Source organism: Vanrija pseudolonga, chromosome 2, assembly GCF_020906515.1.
Source record: "Vanrija pseudolonga chromosome 2, complete sequence".
Lineage (NCBI taxonomy): Eukaryota > Fungi > Basidiomycota > Tremellomycetes > Trichosporonales > Trichosporonaceae > Vanrija > Vanrija pseudolonga.
This window is the reverse complement of record NC_085850.1, coordinates 4,063,548-4,078,496: the sequence shown is the minus strand read 5'-3', so window position 1 is coordinate 4,078,496 and position 14,949 is coordinate 4,063,548. Positions and strand designations below refer to the sequence as shown.

General features: G+C 63.3%; 7 protein-coding genes across 7 annotated transcripts; 1 reads left to right on the top strand and 6 right to left on the bottom strand.

The window, feature by feature from the left end:
- The first annotated feature begins 20 nt into the window (after positions 1-20).
- LOC62_02G003317 (uncharacterized protein) lies at positions 21-1,866 on the top strand. Its single transcript, XM_062769849.1, has 3 exons — positions 21-976; positions 1,020-1,431; positions 1,479-1,866. The coding sequence occupies exons 1-3, from the start codon at positions 44-46 to the stop codon at positions 1,619-1,621; spliced, it is 1,488 nt and encodes a 495-aa protein (XP_062625833.1). The 5' UTR covers positions 21-43; the 3' UTR covers positions 1,622-1,866.
- Positions 1,867-1,880: 14 nt separating this feature from the next.
- On the bottom strand, positions 1,881-2,360 carry LOC62_02G003316 (uncharacterized protein; the record flags this gene model as incomplete). Its single annotated transcript, XM_062769848.1, has 2 exons — positions 1,881-2,114; positions 2,157-2,360. 2 exons carry the CDS (start codon positions 2,358-2,360, stop codon positions 1,881-1,883), a joined length of 438 nt encoding a protein of 145 aa, XP_062625832.1.
- Positions 2,361-2,761: 401 nt separating this feature from the next.
- On the bottom strand, positions 2,762-3,454 carry LOC62_02G003315 (uncharacterized protein; the record flags this gene model as incomplete). Its single annotated transcript, XM_062769847.1, has 2 exons — positions 2,762-3,235; positions 3,284-3,454. 2 exons carry the CDS (start codon positions 3,452-3,454, stop codon positions 2,762-2,764), a joined length of 645 nt encoding a protein of 214 aa, XP_062625831.1.
- A 1,247-nt stretch (positions 3,455-4,701) lies between these two features.
- Positions 4,702-5,196, bottom strand: LOC62_02G003314 (uncharacterized protein; the record flags this gene model as incomplete). Its single annotated transcript, XM_062769846.1, has 2 exons — positions 4,702-5,076; positions 5,119-5,196. The coding sequence occupies 2 exons, from the start codon at positions 5,194-5,196 to the stop codon at positions 4,702-4,704; spliced, it is 453 nt and encodes a 150-aa protein (XP_062625830.1).
- A 561-nt stretch (positions 5,197-5,757) lies between these two features.
- On the bottom strand, positions 5,758-7,348 carry LOC62_02G003313 (uncharacterized protein; the record flags this gene model as incomplete). Its single annotated transcript, XM_062769845.1, has 2 exons — positions 5,758-6,873; positions 6,914-7,348. The coding sequence occupies 2 exons, from the start codon at positions 7,346-7,348 to the stop codon at positions 5,758-5,760; spliced, it is 1,551 nt and encodes a 516-aa protein (XP_062625829.1).
- Positions 7,349-7,605: 257 nt separating this feature from the next.
- On the bottom strand, positions 7,606-12,777 carry fer6_1 (Multidrug resistance protein fer6). Its single transcript, XM_062769844.1, has 10 exons — positions 12,408-12,777; positions 12,103-12,211; positions 11,986-12,067; positions 11,572-11,946; positions 9,675-11,533; positions 9,177-9,635; positions 9,081-9,133; positions 8,924-9,043; positions 8,413-8,877; positions 7,606-8,364 (listed from the first exon to the last, which is right to left on the bottom strand). The coding sequence occupies exons 1-10, from the start codon at positions 12,722-12,724 to the stop codon at positions 7,635-7,637; spliced, it is 4,569 nt and encodes a 1,522-aa protein (XP_062625828.1). The 5' UTR covers positions 12,725-12,777; the 3' UTR covers positions 7,606-7,634.
- A 470-nt stretch (positions 12,778-13,247) lies between these two features.
- rbsK (Ribokinase) lies at positions 13,248-14,674 on the bottom strand. The gene is made up of 4 exons (XM_062769843.1): positions 14,556-14,674; positions 14,238-14,470; positions 13,588-14,202; positions 13,248-13,418 (listed from the first exon to the last, which is right to left on the bottom strand). The coding sequence occupies exons 1-4, from the start codon at positions 14,584-14,586 to the stop codon at positions 13,329-13,331; spliced, it is 969 nt and encodes a 322-aa protein (XP_062625827.1). The 5' UTR covers positions 14,587-14,674; the 3' UTR covers positions 13,248-13,328.
- Positions 14,675-14,949: the final 275 nt, after the last annotated feature.

Sequence of the window (14,949 nt, the reverse complement as noted above, 5' to 3'; positions counted from 1 at the left end):
TTTTCCCAACAACGACGACGACGCTTCACTCACATCACACACCATGGGCAAGCGATCCGAACAAGCAAAGAAGAAGCGCCGCCTGAATAACGGCGGCGCGGCACCCAAGACCGCTGCCGTCCCCGCCCAGGCGCCAACCCCGCCCACCGACGGCTCGGACGAGCTCGTGCTCCCCGAGGAACACGAAACGACAGTCTTCACGCTCCGCACGCTGGCCGAGAACCCCGACGCGCTGGCCGGCAAGGAGATGAAGGATCTCAAGCGGTCAGTGTACGAGCTGCACCGCGTGCTTGCGGAGGGCGCGACGCTTGGCACCTCCTTGACGTCCCGCATCTCGGCCGCGCTCCGCGACTACCGCTTCACGGACGCGCTGGTGCTCCTGTTCGAGATGTACACGCGCCGCCTCCCGCCCAAGCTCGGCGCGCTGCAGCGCTGGGTGCGAGAGTGCGACGCGACGTCCAATGCGGACGGCACGCCGGGCGACCCCGAGGCGCTGCGCTGCCTCGACATGATCCTGCGCATCGCCAACCTCGGCTCTGGCGGTGCCGTCTCGGCGGGCGAGAGCGCCAACGCGAGCGACCACGTGCGGAACCCCAAGTTCTGGCGCGCGCGCGAGCCGGTCGAAGGCGAGATCTCCATCTGGGACAAGATGCAGGCCGGCACGCTCTGGGGCGGCGCGGAACCGCCCACCCCGTACCCCGGCTTCTCGGCGTGCCACAAGGTGCTGGCGGCGGACCGCCGCCCGCCAAACCTGTACGACTCGACAGTGTACACGTCTGTCGACGGCGCGATCGCCCTCTCGCCGCCCGAAGCGCGCCGCAAGCCCAGCAAGATGGACGTGCCGGGCGTGCCTGGGGCGTTTATCGTCCTCGACGTGTTCACGCCCGAGGAGTGTCTGCAGATCATCCAGGCGGCCACTGCTATCGGGTTCGAGAAGGACCAGGCGGCGGACGGGAGCGCTTTGCAAAAGACCTCGGTGGGTTTAGCTGTTGAGGAGACGCGCAGCTAACCGGGCTCAGATCCTCGCGCGCAACTTTGTCTGGCTCGCTGACCAGCAGTTTCACGACCACTTCTACTCGCAGATCAAGGACTTTGTGCCGCAGAACGCGCAGATCCACGACGGCGTAGGCGGCGGCCGCGTGCGCGCACTCAACAAGCGCTTCAGGGTGTACCAGTACACCGAGAACCAGCTGTACCGACCGCACATTGACGGCGCGTGGCCCGCCGCCGGGCTCTCGCCGGAGGGCGAGTACCTGCACGACTCGCAGCCTGCCGACGACCCCCTGTGGAGCAGGTACACGCTGCTCGTGTACCTCAACAGCGACATACCCGAGGGGACGGGCAGCACGACGTACTTCCTCCCTTCGTCCGAGATGGGGGTCATGGACGCGACGAGCGTGCGGCCGATTCAGGGCGCCGTGCTGTGTTTCCGTGAGTCGCGAACAGTTGCAGACGACAGAGCTGACCCCATTCCCCAGCACACGGCGACACGATGGGTTCGCTCCTGCACGAGGGCTCGGCTGTCGGCGCGGGTGGCGGCAAGCTCGTCATCCGCACTGACTTGCTGTACGAGGCCAAGGGCTTCGGCGCGTTCAAGCCCCCCGTCCCGGTGCTCGAGTAGGCGCGCCGGCGTGCACACCACATCCAAAGCAACACTTCATTCTTGTACATATTACCACGCATGGCATCGAGTTGAACGCAGCACCTGGAGGAGAGGTTGCAGCTGGAGGTGGAGCCATGGGCGCCGGGAGACTGGAGGCGGCGAGTGCCACAAACCCCGGCCCATGCCACAAGGGCACGTTTTCACAATCGCTACCATTACATACACCCATACAATTGTCCTAGTATCCTATGTGTATAACGGAAGTGCGAGCACCCTACTATGCTTCCGGCATCTGCATGCGCCCATCAACTCGCCTGTCCTGCGCAATCAGAACCCAGTGGCAGAAGAGCACGGACGACGGGTCGAGCGGGTCGACAGTCATGAAGATGTGCTGCATGACGAGGAGTGCGTCGGGGGCGCGGGCTTTGGCGAGGATGGCCTTGACGACCGACGTCCACGCGGCGAGCTGGGGCTGCCGGGACGTGTGTTTGGGCGGGGTGCGGCGGGGCTGCTGCGTGGGGTCAGTGCGTGATCGACACGACACGAGGCTCACCTCGCCCCGCGCTGGCTCCGCTTCGGTTGTCTCCTGCTTCTCCTCCCCCTCGGTCTCGGCCGTTCCTTTGCCCTTGTGACTTCGTCCCCTCCGCGACGTGGACTTGGGCTGCTGCGGAGGTGGGGGCCGGTCGCCCTCGTCGTCGAAGAGGCGCGCGTACGCGTGGTCGTAGTGGCTGGCCATGGGCTGGAACGGGTTGGACATGGCTGGGACTGGGTGTGAGGGGACGATTAATAGTAGAAGACGAAGAGGAAGAGAGGATGAGAACGGAGACATTATGAGAACCGGCGGTATGTAAGGGCGCGAGCGAGCGGGGTGTTGTGGGTGTGTTGGCGGGCGAGCTCGCCGCGCCGCTGATGGACACAACACACACACACAACACACGAGGCGGGCAACGTTGTTGAATCATCCGAACGGAACGCCTCGGGCTGTCGTATACACTGGGATCAATGCATTGGGTATGGGTACAGTATAGATATGCTAGAGGGAACAAGAGGATGCGTTTAAGCGCTACAGTCAGTGGGGACAGCTGTCGGTCTTGACGGGAGTTGGTGCTGCACAAGGGGTCAGCGCCGCCAGCACAATTCACGTTCAAAACGAACACTTTAGATGGCCGTGGGGCCGTCAGATTTGGCATTGGAAGCCTCGACGCCACGCTGTCCTCGCCAGCCCCCCGCGTGCTGCGAGTCCGAGCCGGAGCCTTCGCGTGCCTCGTTGCCATCGACGTCGCTCCAGTCCCCGCCCGTCTCGTTCCACTGCATGCGGCGGGGCTGCCTCGTCCTGGCGGAGGGGGGAGATACCGAAGCCGAAGCAGAAGCCGATGCCGAAGCCGAAGCCGAGGGGACATGAGCAACTTCACGTGTAGCTGCTGGCTGCGGGTCCTGTCGGGGGGCGACAGCCTTGGTCACCTTTTTGCCCAGGAGCTTCTTGGTGCCCTTGCTCCACCACCGCTTGAGCCGGGAGCGCTCCTGCTGGCCGACGTACTCGGCCTCGGAGACGGCGAAGTCGCCCGTAAGGTCCCAGTCTGCCTCGGTCCGGCGGCGGGGGTAGGGAGGTGTGTCGGCCTGTTCTTTGTCGGTCTGGGGGTGTCAGCCGGCGCGTCCCGGGCGCGCCCAGGGACAACCCACCTCGCTCTCCTGTTTCTCCTCCTCCTTCTCTGTCTCCTTGTCCTTCTCTTCCGCCGCCGCAGCAGCCGGGCCAGTAACCCTCGTCGACGCGCCCTCGACCAGCTCCCACTCCTCTTCCTCCTTCGTGGTCTTGTCGTTGCGAGGGCCTGCTGGTTCCTGGATGTCTGTCATTTGGGAGGGGGTGTGTTGGTAACTGGCGAGGTGGTATGTATGATGCGGCGGATGCGTTTGGCGGCGGTGGTATTGGCTTTATGGTGTGGAAGGCTTGGTGTGGGTAGCGGTGCATGAACGATGCGAGGGGGATGTATTTATGGGTTATGAACGGGGCGGGCTGGACGCGGCTAGGACGCGCAGGGGACGGCGAAACGCAGTGCTGGGATGACGGGGATGAGTGTGTACAATGGCGCGTCAGTGCGACACCACCACCAACCGGGGAGTGATTTGGCCACAATGCACTGAGCAGAATGCTTGCAAAAATACATGAATATTGCTGGGTGTACAATGACAAGCTTGGGGGCAAGTTTGATGACTGGGAGTGCAGGTTTGATGACCCGAGGGCATGTCGACCTCACCGCGAACAAAACCCAGCGCGGCAACGATCGCTCACCACCATGGAATTCGAGCCTGCGGCTGCCAATACCGCTCCCCACTCTCTCCCTTGTTCGTCGTGAGGACAGGCAACGCGGGTCAGCCGTGGGGAAAGGCGGCCTCCTCCTCGGCGTCACCCCCGCCCATGGCAGGGGAGGGGTCCGCTCCAGCCCCCCCCCCCCCCTCAAAGCCAGTGGCAATGGTTGACTTTCGTCCTTGCCGTCCTTCGTGGTCTTCTCCCCCTTCCCCCCCTTCGCTCTAAGCTGACAGAGGAACGCGCCCTCGTCGGTCCCCGTCTCGTCACAGTCGTCTAGGAGTCAGTCGTCCTTAACTTTGGGGCTTCTCCCCCTCGGCCGGAGGCGGGGCTGGGGCTCTGGAAGGGAGAGCGGCCGCCGGGAGCTCGGTGGTATAGCAGGGGCGTGGAGACTTCTTGAATGCTGTTGAGGGAGAGGAAGGCCAGGAAGGGGAGAGGCCGGATGGGTGTGGCAAGGGGGATGAGTTGGGAGAGGATCCGGAATGGTGAGGCGATGGGATGGGGGATACGAGACGCGCGCAACCGTGCCCGGGTGCTACCCACACCGACTCCAACGTACCCTCCTCACACTAGGCAGCCGACTTGCGCCCCCTCTGCTGACTGTTCACCAGGCTCCGCCCCGGCGGGGGAAGGGACGGGCCAATGCTTCGCGTGTGTGCGGTCGGCGTCGGTGCCTCGGCCGCTGCGGGCGCGTGCGGGAAAGTTTGTGTGCCTCCTTCCAGTTGCTCAAACAACGACTACACATGCATCCAGAGTACAACCTGCCTCCCAATCTCAATACCCCGACGCTTCGAAGCTACATATCCTCCGAGTCGGCCTCGTATCCGGGATCCCCCGGGCCGGCGCCCTCCTCCACCAGCACAGCCTCGGGTATGGCCGTAGCCACGCCGAGCGTCGTGCCACACCCCTGCTCGTGCGCCTTCAACGAGACGAGCAAGCCGTCCGCCGCGTCCCTCGCTTGCCTCGTCCGCTTCTGAGCCTCGACCAGGAGTCGCTGGAAGCGGGCGCACACGTCGTCGCCCTCGTCCGCAGTGTCCAGCACCTCGGTCCAAGCGTCCCGCGCGGCGCGGGTCGCCTCGACCGTGTGCCGGCTGAGCTGTGTGGCCGTGTCGAGGGCTGGGAGGAGGAGGTTGAGCGTCTCCTCCGGGTCGTGGGAAGGTTCGAGGCGCCGCTGGAGGGGTTAGCTTGGCCTTGCCCTGGAGAGAGTGGCTACCTTCTTCTGCGGATCGGGGTCGTCGAGGGCTGGCGAGGACGACTCGAGGGCGCGCTTGCTGGTCGCTGGGGCGCTCATGGTGGTGGTGTAGAGGGAGATGAGAGGCGTATGTGGGGAGTGGTGGTGGGATGGGTGGTGGGGAGAAGAGAGGGGAGAGAGTGAGTGGATTGCCGGGAACGGCGTGCGGCCGACTGGGACTCGACGCGCCGTCCCTAGTCGCCCGCCCAGGCCGTGATGTGGCACCGCCACCGTTTGGGCACCTCCGACACTTTTCGCTCGAACAACAGCCTACCCGAGGCTGGGTCCTGGGTAGTTATTTTACTGGATTGTGTCCGTCTACATGCATCACGCATTATTTGGTGATGGAAGGCGACATGCATCGCTCAGAAGTGATGTGAACCTGTGGCAAAGGCGCATGGCTGATATTGTCTCTCGGCGTGGGTGATGGGTGTGGACGGTTCAGGTCAATTCCCCTCCATTGTTTGTTGTTGTGCACGAGGCCACTGACATGGTGTGTGTAGCATTGTGCTACTGGGAGTCACCGAGTCCTAAATCAAATCACCAGGCCAAGTCTACACTACTGTACAAGAGGCGCATCAATTATGTATGTACCCAGATCTACACCTCGCCCGCGCACGCCTAATGTGCAGCATACCCCGCCTCCCGCCGGCCCTTAACAGCATCCTGGTAGGCCTGATACGCCGTCTCCAGGCTCTCCTTCGCGCGCCGCTCGGCCGCAATGGCAGCCTTGTACGCCGCCAGGCGGGCGCCGAGCTCCGTCTCAGCCAAGGAAGACGTTTCGCGCGCGCGCGCCTCGTCGGCCTTGGCGTCCTCGAGTGTTTCAGCCGAGTCCTTCGCCGCAGCGGCCGCGACGCGGCACGCAATGCTGTGCTCCGCCGTGCACGTCGCACATGCTACCTCGGCCACCACGCGTGCCACACTCGCCCTCAGCTCCGCGTCCTCGAGCGCCTGCGTGGCCTTCTTGAGCTTGACCCGCGCGGCGTCGGCTATGCTCGTCGCGCGCAGCCAGACCACCTCGGTGCGGTCGGATACGGGCTCGGCGGCGCGCAGGGGCGGAATCGCGGCCTGCCATGCCGCATGGGCGGTGTTGAGTGCCTCTTCGGCCCTCGCGACGCGGTCGAGTGGCTTGGCCTTTGGGAGCTTGGCGAGCTGGGGCGTCAGCGGGAGGTGTTGGCGGCGTTGCCGATGCCTCGGGAGGCAGGCGGCAGCAGGACTGACCTTGCGAGTATCGGGGGTGGTCGGGGCCTTGGGCTTGATGATCTTGCGCGTGGGATGGCTGGGAGGTGCAGCCTCGGCCTTAGCCTCGACTCCGGGGCGGTCCTGGGTTATGTTCTCGAAGCGCAGCTGCGCCATTCCAGCGCTCGAGGCAGACCCAGCATGAGTCGCCACCATCTCCGGAACAGCCCCAGCCCCGCTCCGGGACTCCGCGTCGCCCCCAGCCTTGGGCTTCGCGTCGGGCTTGGCGTCGCCCGCGACCGCCGGCTTGCTCTCGACCTCGGAGGTCTCGGCGTCTAGCCCCGCGTCGACCTCCCCCTCAGAGGCGGAGCCGTCCAGGAGCTCGAGATTTGCCTCAGTCTCGGTCTTGGGCTGCTCCTGGGCCATCTGCGCCTCCTCGCCGGCCTCGACCCCGGACGTCACGTCTGCCTTGACGTCGTCCTTGGGCTGGGCAGTCTTGTGGTCGCGCTCCTTCCCCACGCCGTCAGCCGTCAAGTGCGGAACCGACACATTGTCGCCCTGCCGTCAGCTTCGCCCCATGTACTGCTGGAACACTCACCTCCACCTCCACTTCACCCTTCGCACCCGCGCCGAGTGTGTTCTCGGCCTTCGGAGGCGCCAGGAGCTGTGGCGTGTCCCCGGCAGTGTCGGCGCCACCCTTCACCCAGGGCGTGGTCACGGCCGTCGGGGTCTTCTCAGGCGTCGACGCGTTGGACCCGTCGACTGCGGCGAGCGTCGAAACGGCCTCGGGACTGCCCGCCGATGAGGCGCTCGGAAGAGTGGCACCCCCCGTCTCCTCGGGCTGTGTGCGCACACGCTGACCGGCGTCGTTCTCGGGGGCGGGGGCAGCAATCTTGGCCTTCTTCGCCTCGCGTGTGTCGCCCGACGAAGCGGCGCGCTTGTTGCCGTTCGTGGCGACGACCTTGGGCTTCTTGGCGGCAGGCGGGTTCGCAGGTGTGGCGGAGCGCTTGGTTGGTCTCGTGGAGGAGGGCATGTTGTTGTCTTGGAATGGGTGAAATGAGTTGAGTAGAGAGAAGAGAAGGGGTAAGAGTTGGGAAGAGGTGATAAAGACGGGAGAAAGAGAGCTGACACTCGGGCGTGTTGCATGTTTGCTTGCGGTGCGTGGGTGATGGACATGTCGTGTTTGCACAACTCGTGTTTGGTTGCGAGCCACACATGCGTGTGGCGAGGCTTGTGCGCGTGTGCCTCACACAACACGCACACACTGTAACGCTCACCCCCTCGCCCCGCTTCTCTGCCCACACAATGCAATGCATCTACTACGCAAAAGTCTCCTCCTTTCTCGCCCTTGTAATCTCCTCGCGCGAGATATGGCTCCTCTCGCACAGGGTTCTAAACAGGCCGCCTGCGTCAAACAGGTCGAGCGGGGTCCCAAAGTCCTCGATCTCGCCGGCGTTCATGACGAGGATGCGGTCCCATGAAATAATAGTGCGCAGCCGGTGCGCGATACACAGGAGTGTCTTGGAGCCGAATTCGCGCCGGATCGTCTCCTGGATCTTGGCGTCCGTCTCGAGGTCGACGGCCGCGGTGGCCTCGTCGAGCACGACGATACGCGAGTCTTTGACGAGTGCGCGGGCCAGGCTGACAAGACTCCGCTCGCCAATCGACAGATTGGAGCCCTCGTCGTCGATCGGCATGTCGAGCGTGAACCGTGCTGTGCGCGTCGCTGCTGGGTCGGCCCCGTCGTGGCCCGTCTCGTCGATAAGACAGGCGCGCTTGAGCGCGTCGTACAGTCTCGCGTCGTCGTACAGGTTGAACGGGTCCAGGTTGGAGCGCAGCGTGCCGCTGAAGAGCACTGGGTCTTGTGGGATAATGGCAATGTGCGAGCGCAGCGTCTGGAGACCGAGGCTAGAAATGTCGATGTCGTCAATCGTGATCTTGCCCGACGTGAGCTCAGCGAGGCGGTACAGCGCGACTGTGATCGATGTCTTTCCTGCACCGGTACGGCCAATGATGCCAATCTTCTCGCCACTCTTGAACTCTGCCGAGCTGGTTGGGTGTCAGCGACCGCCAATGGATGCCACTCGCCACACTTACATTCCCTTGAGGACCGGCGGCAGGCCCTTTCTGTACGACATGACGACTTTCTCAAGCTTGATGTTACCCGCACTTGGCCAGTTCTGCGGCTCAGGCTCGACGTTGTATGCTGCCTCCTGGGGAAGGCCGCCGTCAGAGTAGTACATGATGCGCTCGATGGCGTTCATGTTGTTCTCGACTTCGGCCGACTGGCGTGTAAGCATGCCCAGAAGCTGGGTGATCTGAGTCATGTAGGTCAAGCACAGGCCGATCTGCGCCGGCGTGAGACCGGCACCGCCTGCCGCTGACATGACAGCTACGCAGAAGACGAGGATGGCGCCGAGAAAGTCGAGGCGCACTGCAAGCCAGCGCTGGTTGGCCGAGGTGAGCAGGTACGCCCTGTCCTCGAGGTCCATGTACCAGCTGTTCTCCTTGATGAAGCGCGATGTCTCGCCGTATGCGCGGATGGTCGCGAGGCCCGACAGCCTGGGCAATGTCAGCAGTCGTCCTCAGGCATGGCAATGCGACTTACGATTCCGAAAAGTGCGCATACAAAAGTGAACGAAGCATCGAGTCGAGGCGCTTCATCTCCCGTGCCGAGGTGCGGTAGTACTGGGCAAAGTAGAGGTATCCCAGGCCGACAACAAACATACTGTGACGTCAGCTGGTGCCACCCGAGGCTCACTTACACAATGATAAAGTAGTGGAAGAAGACGGTAATAATGACCACAGATCCGACCATCTGCAAACGTCAGCGATGCCCACCTCAGCATTGCGCGACTCACCGAGAACAGCGTGATAGCTTGCATTCGCAACGCGTCGGCGAGCTGGTTGTCCATCATGTCGACGTCCTTGCCAAAGATGCCCATGATACGACCCGTGGGGTTGGTGTCGAAGAAGGACATGGGGCTGAACATGACGCGTTGCAGCGCGCCATTGTACATGTTCTTCGAGGCGAGGTACGACAGGACAGCCATGGCGATGCCCATGAGGAGGAAGATGAGCGCCTGGGAGATGTTGAGGAAGGCGTACATGCCCTGGTAGAAACCCATCGACTTGTGGAAAGAGTCGGCCTCCCACCACGTGAGCCAGACGGTTGACAGCACCGACGCCGTCTGCATGCCGATGCCGAACACCAAGATGAGGGGCAGCGTGACGGCCGCACGACCAGCCTTGAGGTACGCGGCGTAAACCTTACGCCCGACCGAGCCCGTCTTGCGGACTTCAGACTGCATGAGCCGGCCCTGGAGCTGTCAGCTCGGCAGACCACCATAGTAACTCACCTCAAGCTTGCCAGTACCGGCCGCCTTGCCGACCGATTTCCTCGTCAACTTTGCCACACGCTCGCTGGTCAACTTTTCGTCCAGCGGCGACTCGAGCGGAATCTCCGCGATGGCCTCTTCCTCGTCTGCGGCCTCCTCCTCCTGCTTGGCCTCTTGCTGGCCGCCAAACTCGTCCATGAGGCGTTTGAACGCGCCGCCAGAGCTGACGAGGCTCTCGTATGTGCCCTGCTCGACGATGTGGCCATTTCCGACTGTGTAGATGTAGTCGACCTGGGGGAGCAGGTGGAGCGCATGGGTGACGAGCACGACCGTCTTGCCGCGAGTACGGAGACCGAGAATGGCCTCGTTGAACAGCGCCTTGCCCACGTGCGCGTCGACAGCGCTGAGAGGGTCGTCGAACAGCACGATATCAGAGTTGAAGTACATTGCTCGGGCAATGTTGACACGCTGCTTCTGGCCGCCGGAGAGGTTGACGCCCTTCTCGCCAATCTCGGTCAGGTCGCCGTCTGGGAGGATTTCAAGGTCGGCAAGTAGCGACGCGTCGGCAACGCACTGCCAGTACCGGCTCTCGTCCCACTTCTGCCCAAACACAATGTTGTCGCGCAATGTTGCGTTCTGGATCCATGCCGACTGCTGGCAGTAGCCCGCGCGGCCGCCAAACTCGACTGTTCCAGACAAGGTGCGCATCTCGCCCAGGAGGCCCTGGAGGATGCTGCTCTTGCCGCTGCCTACAGGGCCGACGATGGCAACGAGGCGCCCGCGAGGAATCTCAAGGTTGAGGTCCTCGACCTTGAACGGCTCGCGCGCTTCGGCCGGAGTGGCGTCGGAATCCTGGACAGGGGGAGTCTTGGGAGGGGTCTTGGCGGGAGTCTTACCCTTCTTGTCCTTCTTGCCCCTGCCACCTTTTCCGCCCTTGCCACCCTTGCCTTCCACAATCTGATCTACCTCCGGGATGGACGCCCACTGGAACGTTGCGCCCTTTGCGCGGATCGCCACGTCCAGGTTGGGGTTGACCATGTCCTTCTCCTCCATGAGCTCGGCCTCAAACACGTCTGTGAGACGCTCCACGGCGTTCTTGGCGTCGGCGTAGGTCGAGAGCGCACGCGGAAGGAATAGGAGAGGCTGGCGAAGCAGGTTGAACAAGGCAAGGGCGGTAAAGAGGATGGCGGGATCGAGATTCCTGTGCGTCGACGTGTACGTCACGAACGAGAGGACCGTCGCCAGGGCGGGCACGCTGAACGCGAGACTCATGTTCGCGGCGCGGATGTAGGCGATCTTGCGGACCGACTTCATCTCCATATTCCTGAGGAACTCGAGGCGCTTGAGGAAGGGCAGCTCGTAGGTGAACACCTTGATGATCTGCATCGAGCTGAGGATCTCCTGGAGGAGCTTTGACCTGCCGTCGGTGAAGACCATGGACTTTTTGCGCACCATGAGGGACAGCTTCATGATGTACGTCTGGAGCGGGGTGAGGATGATGAAGAGCGAAAAGCCGACGATGGCCGAGGGGCCGATCTGGAGGCAGAGCAGGATGAGAGTCACGATGAGCTGGATCGGGGCGGTCCAGATGGCGTGGAACCACTGGGCGCAGTAGTCGATGCGGCTGATATCGCTCGACAGGTGCGCCATGAGCTTGCCGTTGGGAATGTTGGAGCGCGCGCGCACCGACAGCCGGAGCGAGCGCTTGTACACTGCCGAGATGAGGGCCGCGCGCGACATGGCGCCCGTCTGCATGGACAGGAAGAAGAACTGGTGCTGGCACAGCGTCTGCATGATGGCGAGGCAGAACATGCCGATAGCCATGCCGATGCCGCGCCCGATGTTGGGCTTTTTGCCCTCGTGGTGGTTCCCGAGGTACACTGTGGTCAGCGCCCGCCTGTCTACGGATCCTACTCACTCTCTTTACTGAAGTTGATCAGTGCCTTGACGAGCAGCGGGGACATGAGCTGCGCCTCGTCCGCAAAGAGCTTGTACACGCCTGCCCACCAAAAGTTGGGGAACGTGTCATTGAGCGCCCAGGTGATGCTGCCCTTCTTCTTGCCACTGTGCCCGCGCCACTCGGCCTCGAGCGTCGCCTTGCGCGCGGCATAGCTCTTGTCACTGCCGTACGCTGCAAACTCGGGGGGCAGGTGATGTTTTGTCGCGGCGGTGAACGACCACTTTGTGCGCGTCGTCCACGGCGCCACAACGGTCGGCAGCTTCTCATTCCACTCCGCAGCTGCCTTCTGCCGCTTCTCCAAGTTGGCAAGGAACCGATCCGAGAGGTAATCGGCTGGTCGTCAGCACTGCCTCGGCCTCGGCCCCTACTCACCCTCTCGCGAGTGATCCATCTTCCACAGGTCGGTCGCCTGTAACGGCCGCTGATAACCCGTCTTCATGATGGGCGATACCCACTGATTGTCAGCAAAGGCCGGGGGGCCACACTCACGTGGAAGGTAAGCGCCGAGAGGATGTTGGCCGTCGCGAGCGGGATCTCCGCCGCATCGTCAAACGACTTGCTCGGCGGCGGTGGTGGGTTGCGCGGGCGCCATATTTGCCTGCGTTGTTGTCAGCACCTCTGTCACTGATCAGGCCGTGGAGCGCGCTATCGTCGGGTCACCCGAAACCAATGCGCATCTGCGCAGCACTCTTGGCGGTTTGATCCGGGCTCTGCATCTATCCCTCTCCTGCCCATCACTTGCTGTCGCAGTCGCCGAGGCTCGGCCATCTACGCCCCCCACTCGTGCCACTCACCACCAATGTTCGCGCTTGAAGCTCTCCGCGGCCTGGCCTTGGCCTAGGTCTCGCAGCCTTCCGCCTGCCGCGCCGTCCGCGCCATCTTTCTCGTCTTCGTCCTCGGACTCGGCATAGGCCTTCTCGTCTCGGCGCGGGGACGCGAGGGTGCCCTTCTCCTCGTCGTTGGCCGTTGTCGTTGACGCCTTGTCTTCTGCAGCGGCGTGTGGAGCGGCAGGCGGGTACGACGCCGGGGCCGTAGTGATGTTGTTGTTGACGCCGCTATTAGTGTTGTTTGTGCCGGCCGCGCGCGGGGCTGCCGCGCCAGTCGTCACCATGGATCCCGGGCTTTAGACTGTACGATGCGAGACGTTGAGCATGACAAGTCTCGTCGTGGGAGGGGAGGGGAGCGGCGATGGGCAGGTCTTAATAAATGTTTTGCTGCTGCGCGTTGCCGATCGATGCGAGATGTGACGCAGCACGCACTCGGGCAAAGCCGATGAGACTGCCGGGCCTCTCGGGCTGCGCGCGATATCCACATGCAACCAACTAGGACGGACCAATGTCTTCCACCGTGGCGGACCCGAGCACCCGCTCAATCGGCTATGAAAGCGGGCAAACACGCAGCAACAGAGGCATGACCTCATGTATGCATGCAAGGCAGCACGGGAAAGAAGAATCAAGCGCAGGCTAGTGCGACTGATTGCGTACAGAGAGAGAGAGTGTGTGGTGCTGCGCTGGAGCCGCCGTCGAATCATCTCGGAGCGGCAGCGAACCCCCGCAGTCACTGGCCCTTTACCGACTCAAGCGACGGCGACCCATGAGGCCCCATGCGATGCCTCGGCGCCGACCGAGACTAGGTATATCTGCCAAACGATGCATGCCATGCGACCCAATGTAACAACCGCCGTCTGCTTGCTCCCTCGTGCCTGTGCTCGTGCTCTACTCCTTGAGAGCAAGGCGCGCCTCAACGTCCGCCCGGGCAGGAATGCTCTCCAAAGCGCCGGCATTCTCGACCGTGATAGCGCAGGCCTGTGCCAAAGTCAGCAATGCCCGAGCTAGTGGAGCCTCCGCAGTGCCGCTCAACCACGGACCACTGCGGCCCGTTGTGCCCCATCACGCAGCATGGCAAGAGTCCGGAGCAGGCCGGTGCCGGAACAGCCCGTTGATGGATCGGCTCGGCATCTCTAGCACCACTCACCTGGAGACAAGTCGGGATCAACTCGGCGATCGGCGCGTCGTCGCCCTTGTCCATGAGCATGGCCACAAAGTAGCCGGCAAACGTGTCGCCAGCGCCGGTCGTGTCGACGACCTTGCGCGCCTTGGCGGCAGGCGAGTACGCGACCTCGGGATGGGGTCCCTTGACGTCGAGAACGAGAACGCCCTCGGGTCCGATCGTCGTGACGATCGCGACTGACTTTGCGAAGCCCTTTGCGCCGTGCAGCGCGTGCATCTGCGCAATAGCACGGTCCTTGACGCTGAGCTTGGCGTCGAGCGGCGTGTCGTCAAACGCGGCGAGGATGTCGGACAGCTCGCCCTCGTTGACGATGAGGTACGACAGGCAGTCCCACGGGAACGCGGCGAGCACCTCGCGCGAGGGCATCGGCGAGGGGTTGTACACGCTCTTGATGCCCGCCTTGCCCGCAGCACGGAGGTACGCGAGCGTGTCGTCGAGCGGGATCTCGTTCTGGAGCAGGAGATGCGTGTAGCCCGCGAGGTCGACCTCGCCGCTGGACGGCGCAAAGTTGGCGCCGGGGTGGAGCACGATGCTGTTCTCGCCGTCGGCAGCGCGCTGGATGATGGCGCGGCCAGTAACCTGGAGTCAGAACAATGTTGTTGGCCACGACCCACCTCGCCGTCAATCACGCGCACGCGCGAGACGTCGACACCGCCGCTCGCGATGAGCTTGACGACCTCGGCGCCGTCCGCGCCCACCTGGGCATCGAGGACGACGTTAGCGCCCGCCCGGCCAGCAGCGTACGCCTGGTTGGCACCCTTGCCGCCCGTGCTGCGCGAGAAGCCGGTCGACGCGATCGTCTCTCCCGGGCGCACGATGTGCGGGAGGAGGTAGAACTCGTCGATGTCTGGGGGAGAGGGAAGGTGTTAGCCGGCGTCATCCGGTGGCGTTGCGTCTGGCGAGCTCGCTGTCCGCCGTCCGTCACGGCTCACTGATTGATCCGCGAACAAGGGCCTTGGGCATTGTGTCTGTTTCTTGCTTGAGGTGAGATGGGGGGCTGAGTAAAGTCTAGAAAAGAAGAGAGAGGGGGTTTGCTTTGCCAAGATGGGGAGTTGACCGCGGTGGTGCACCCAAAAGTCGCCGTCGAGGTCGCCGGTGTCGTCGGGGGCTGTCGTCCATCCATCGCTTGTTCCGGCTCCACCGGCATCCGACCGAGTGGAGGGTAATCAATTGTCAATAGTATCACGTGACGGCTCCACGCGATTGCCACGAGTTCCCCACGTGTAAATATCACGTGCCGAAGATCTCACCGCACGCCACCCGCGCCGCCACCCCGCATCGAGGTCCCGCCCAACCGGCTGGTTGCACGCCGTACGCCGTCCATCG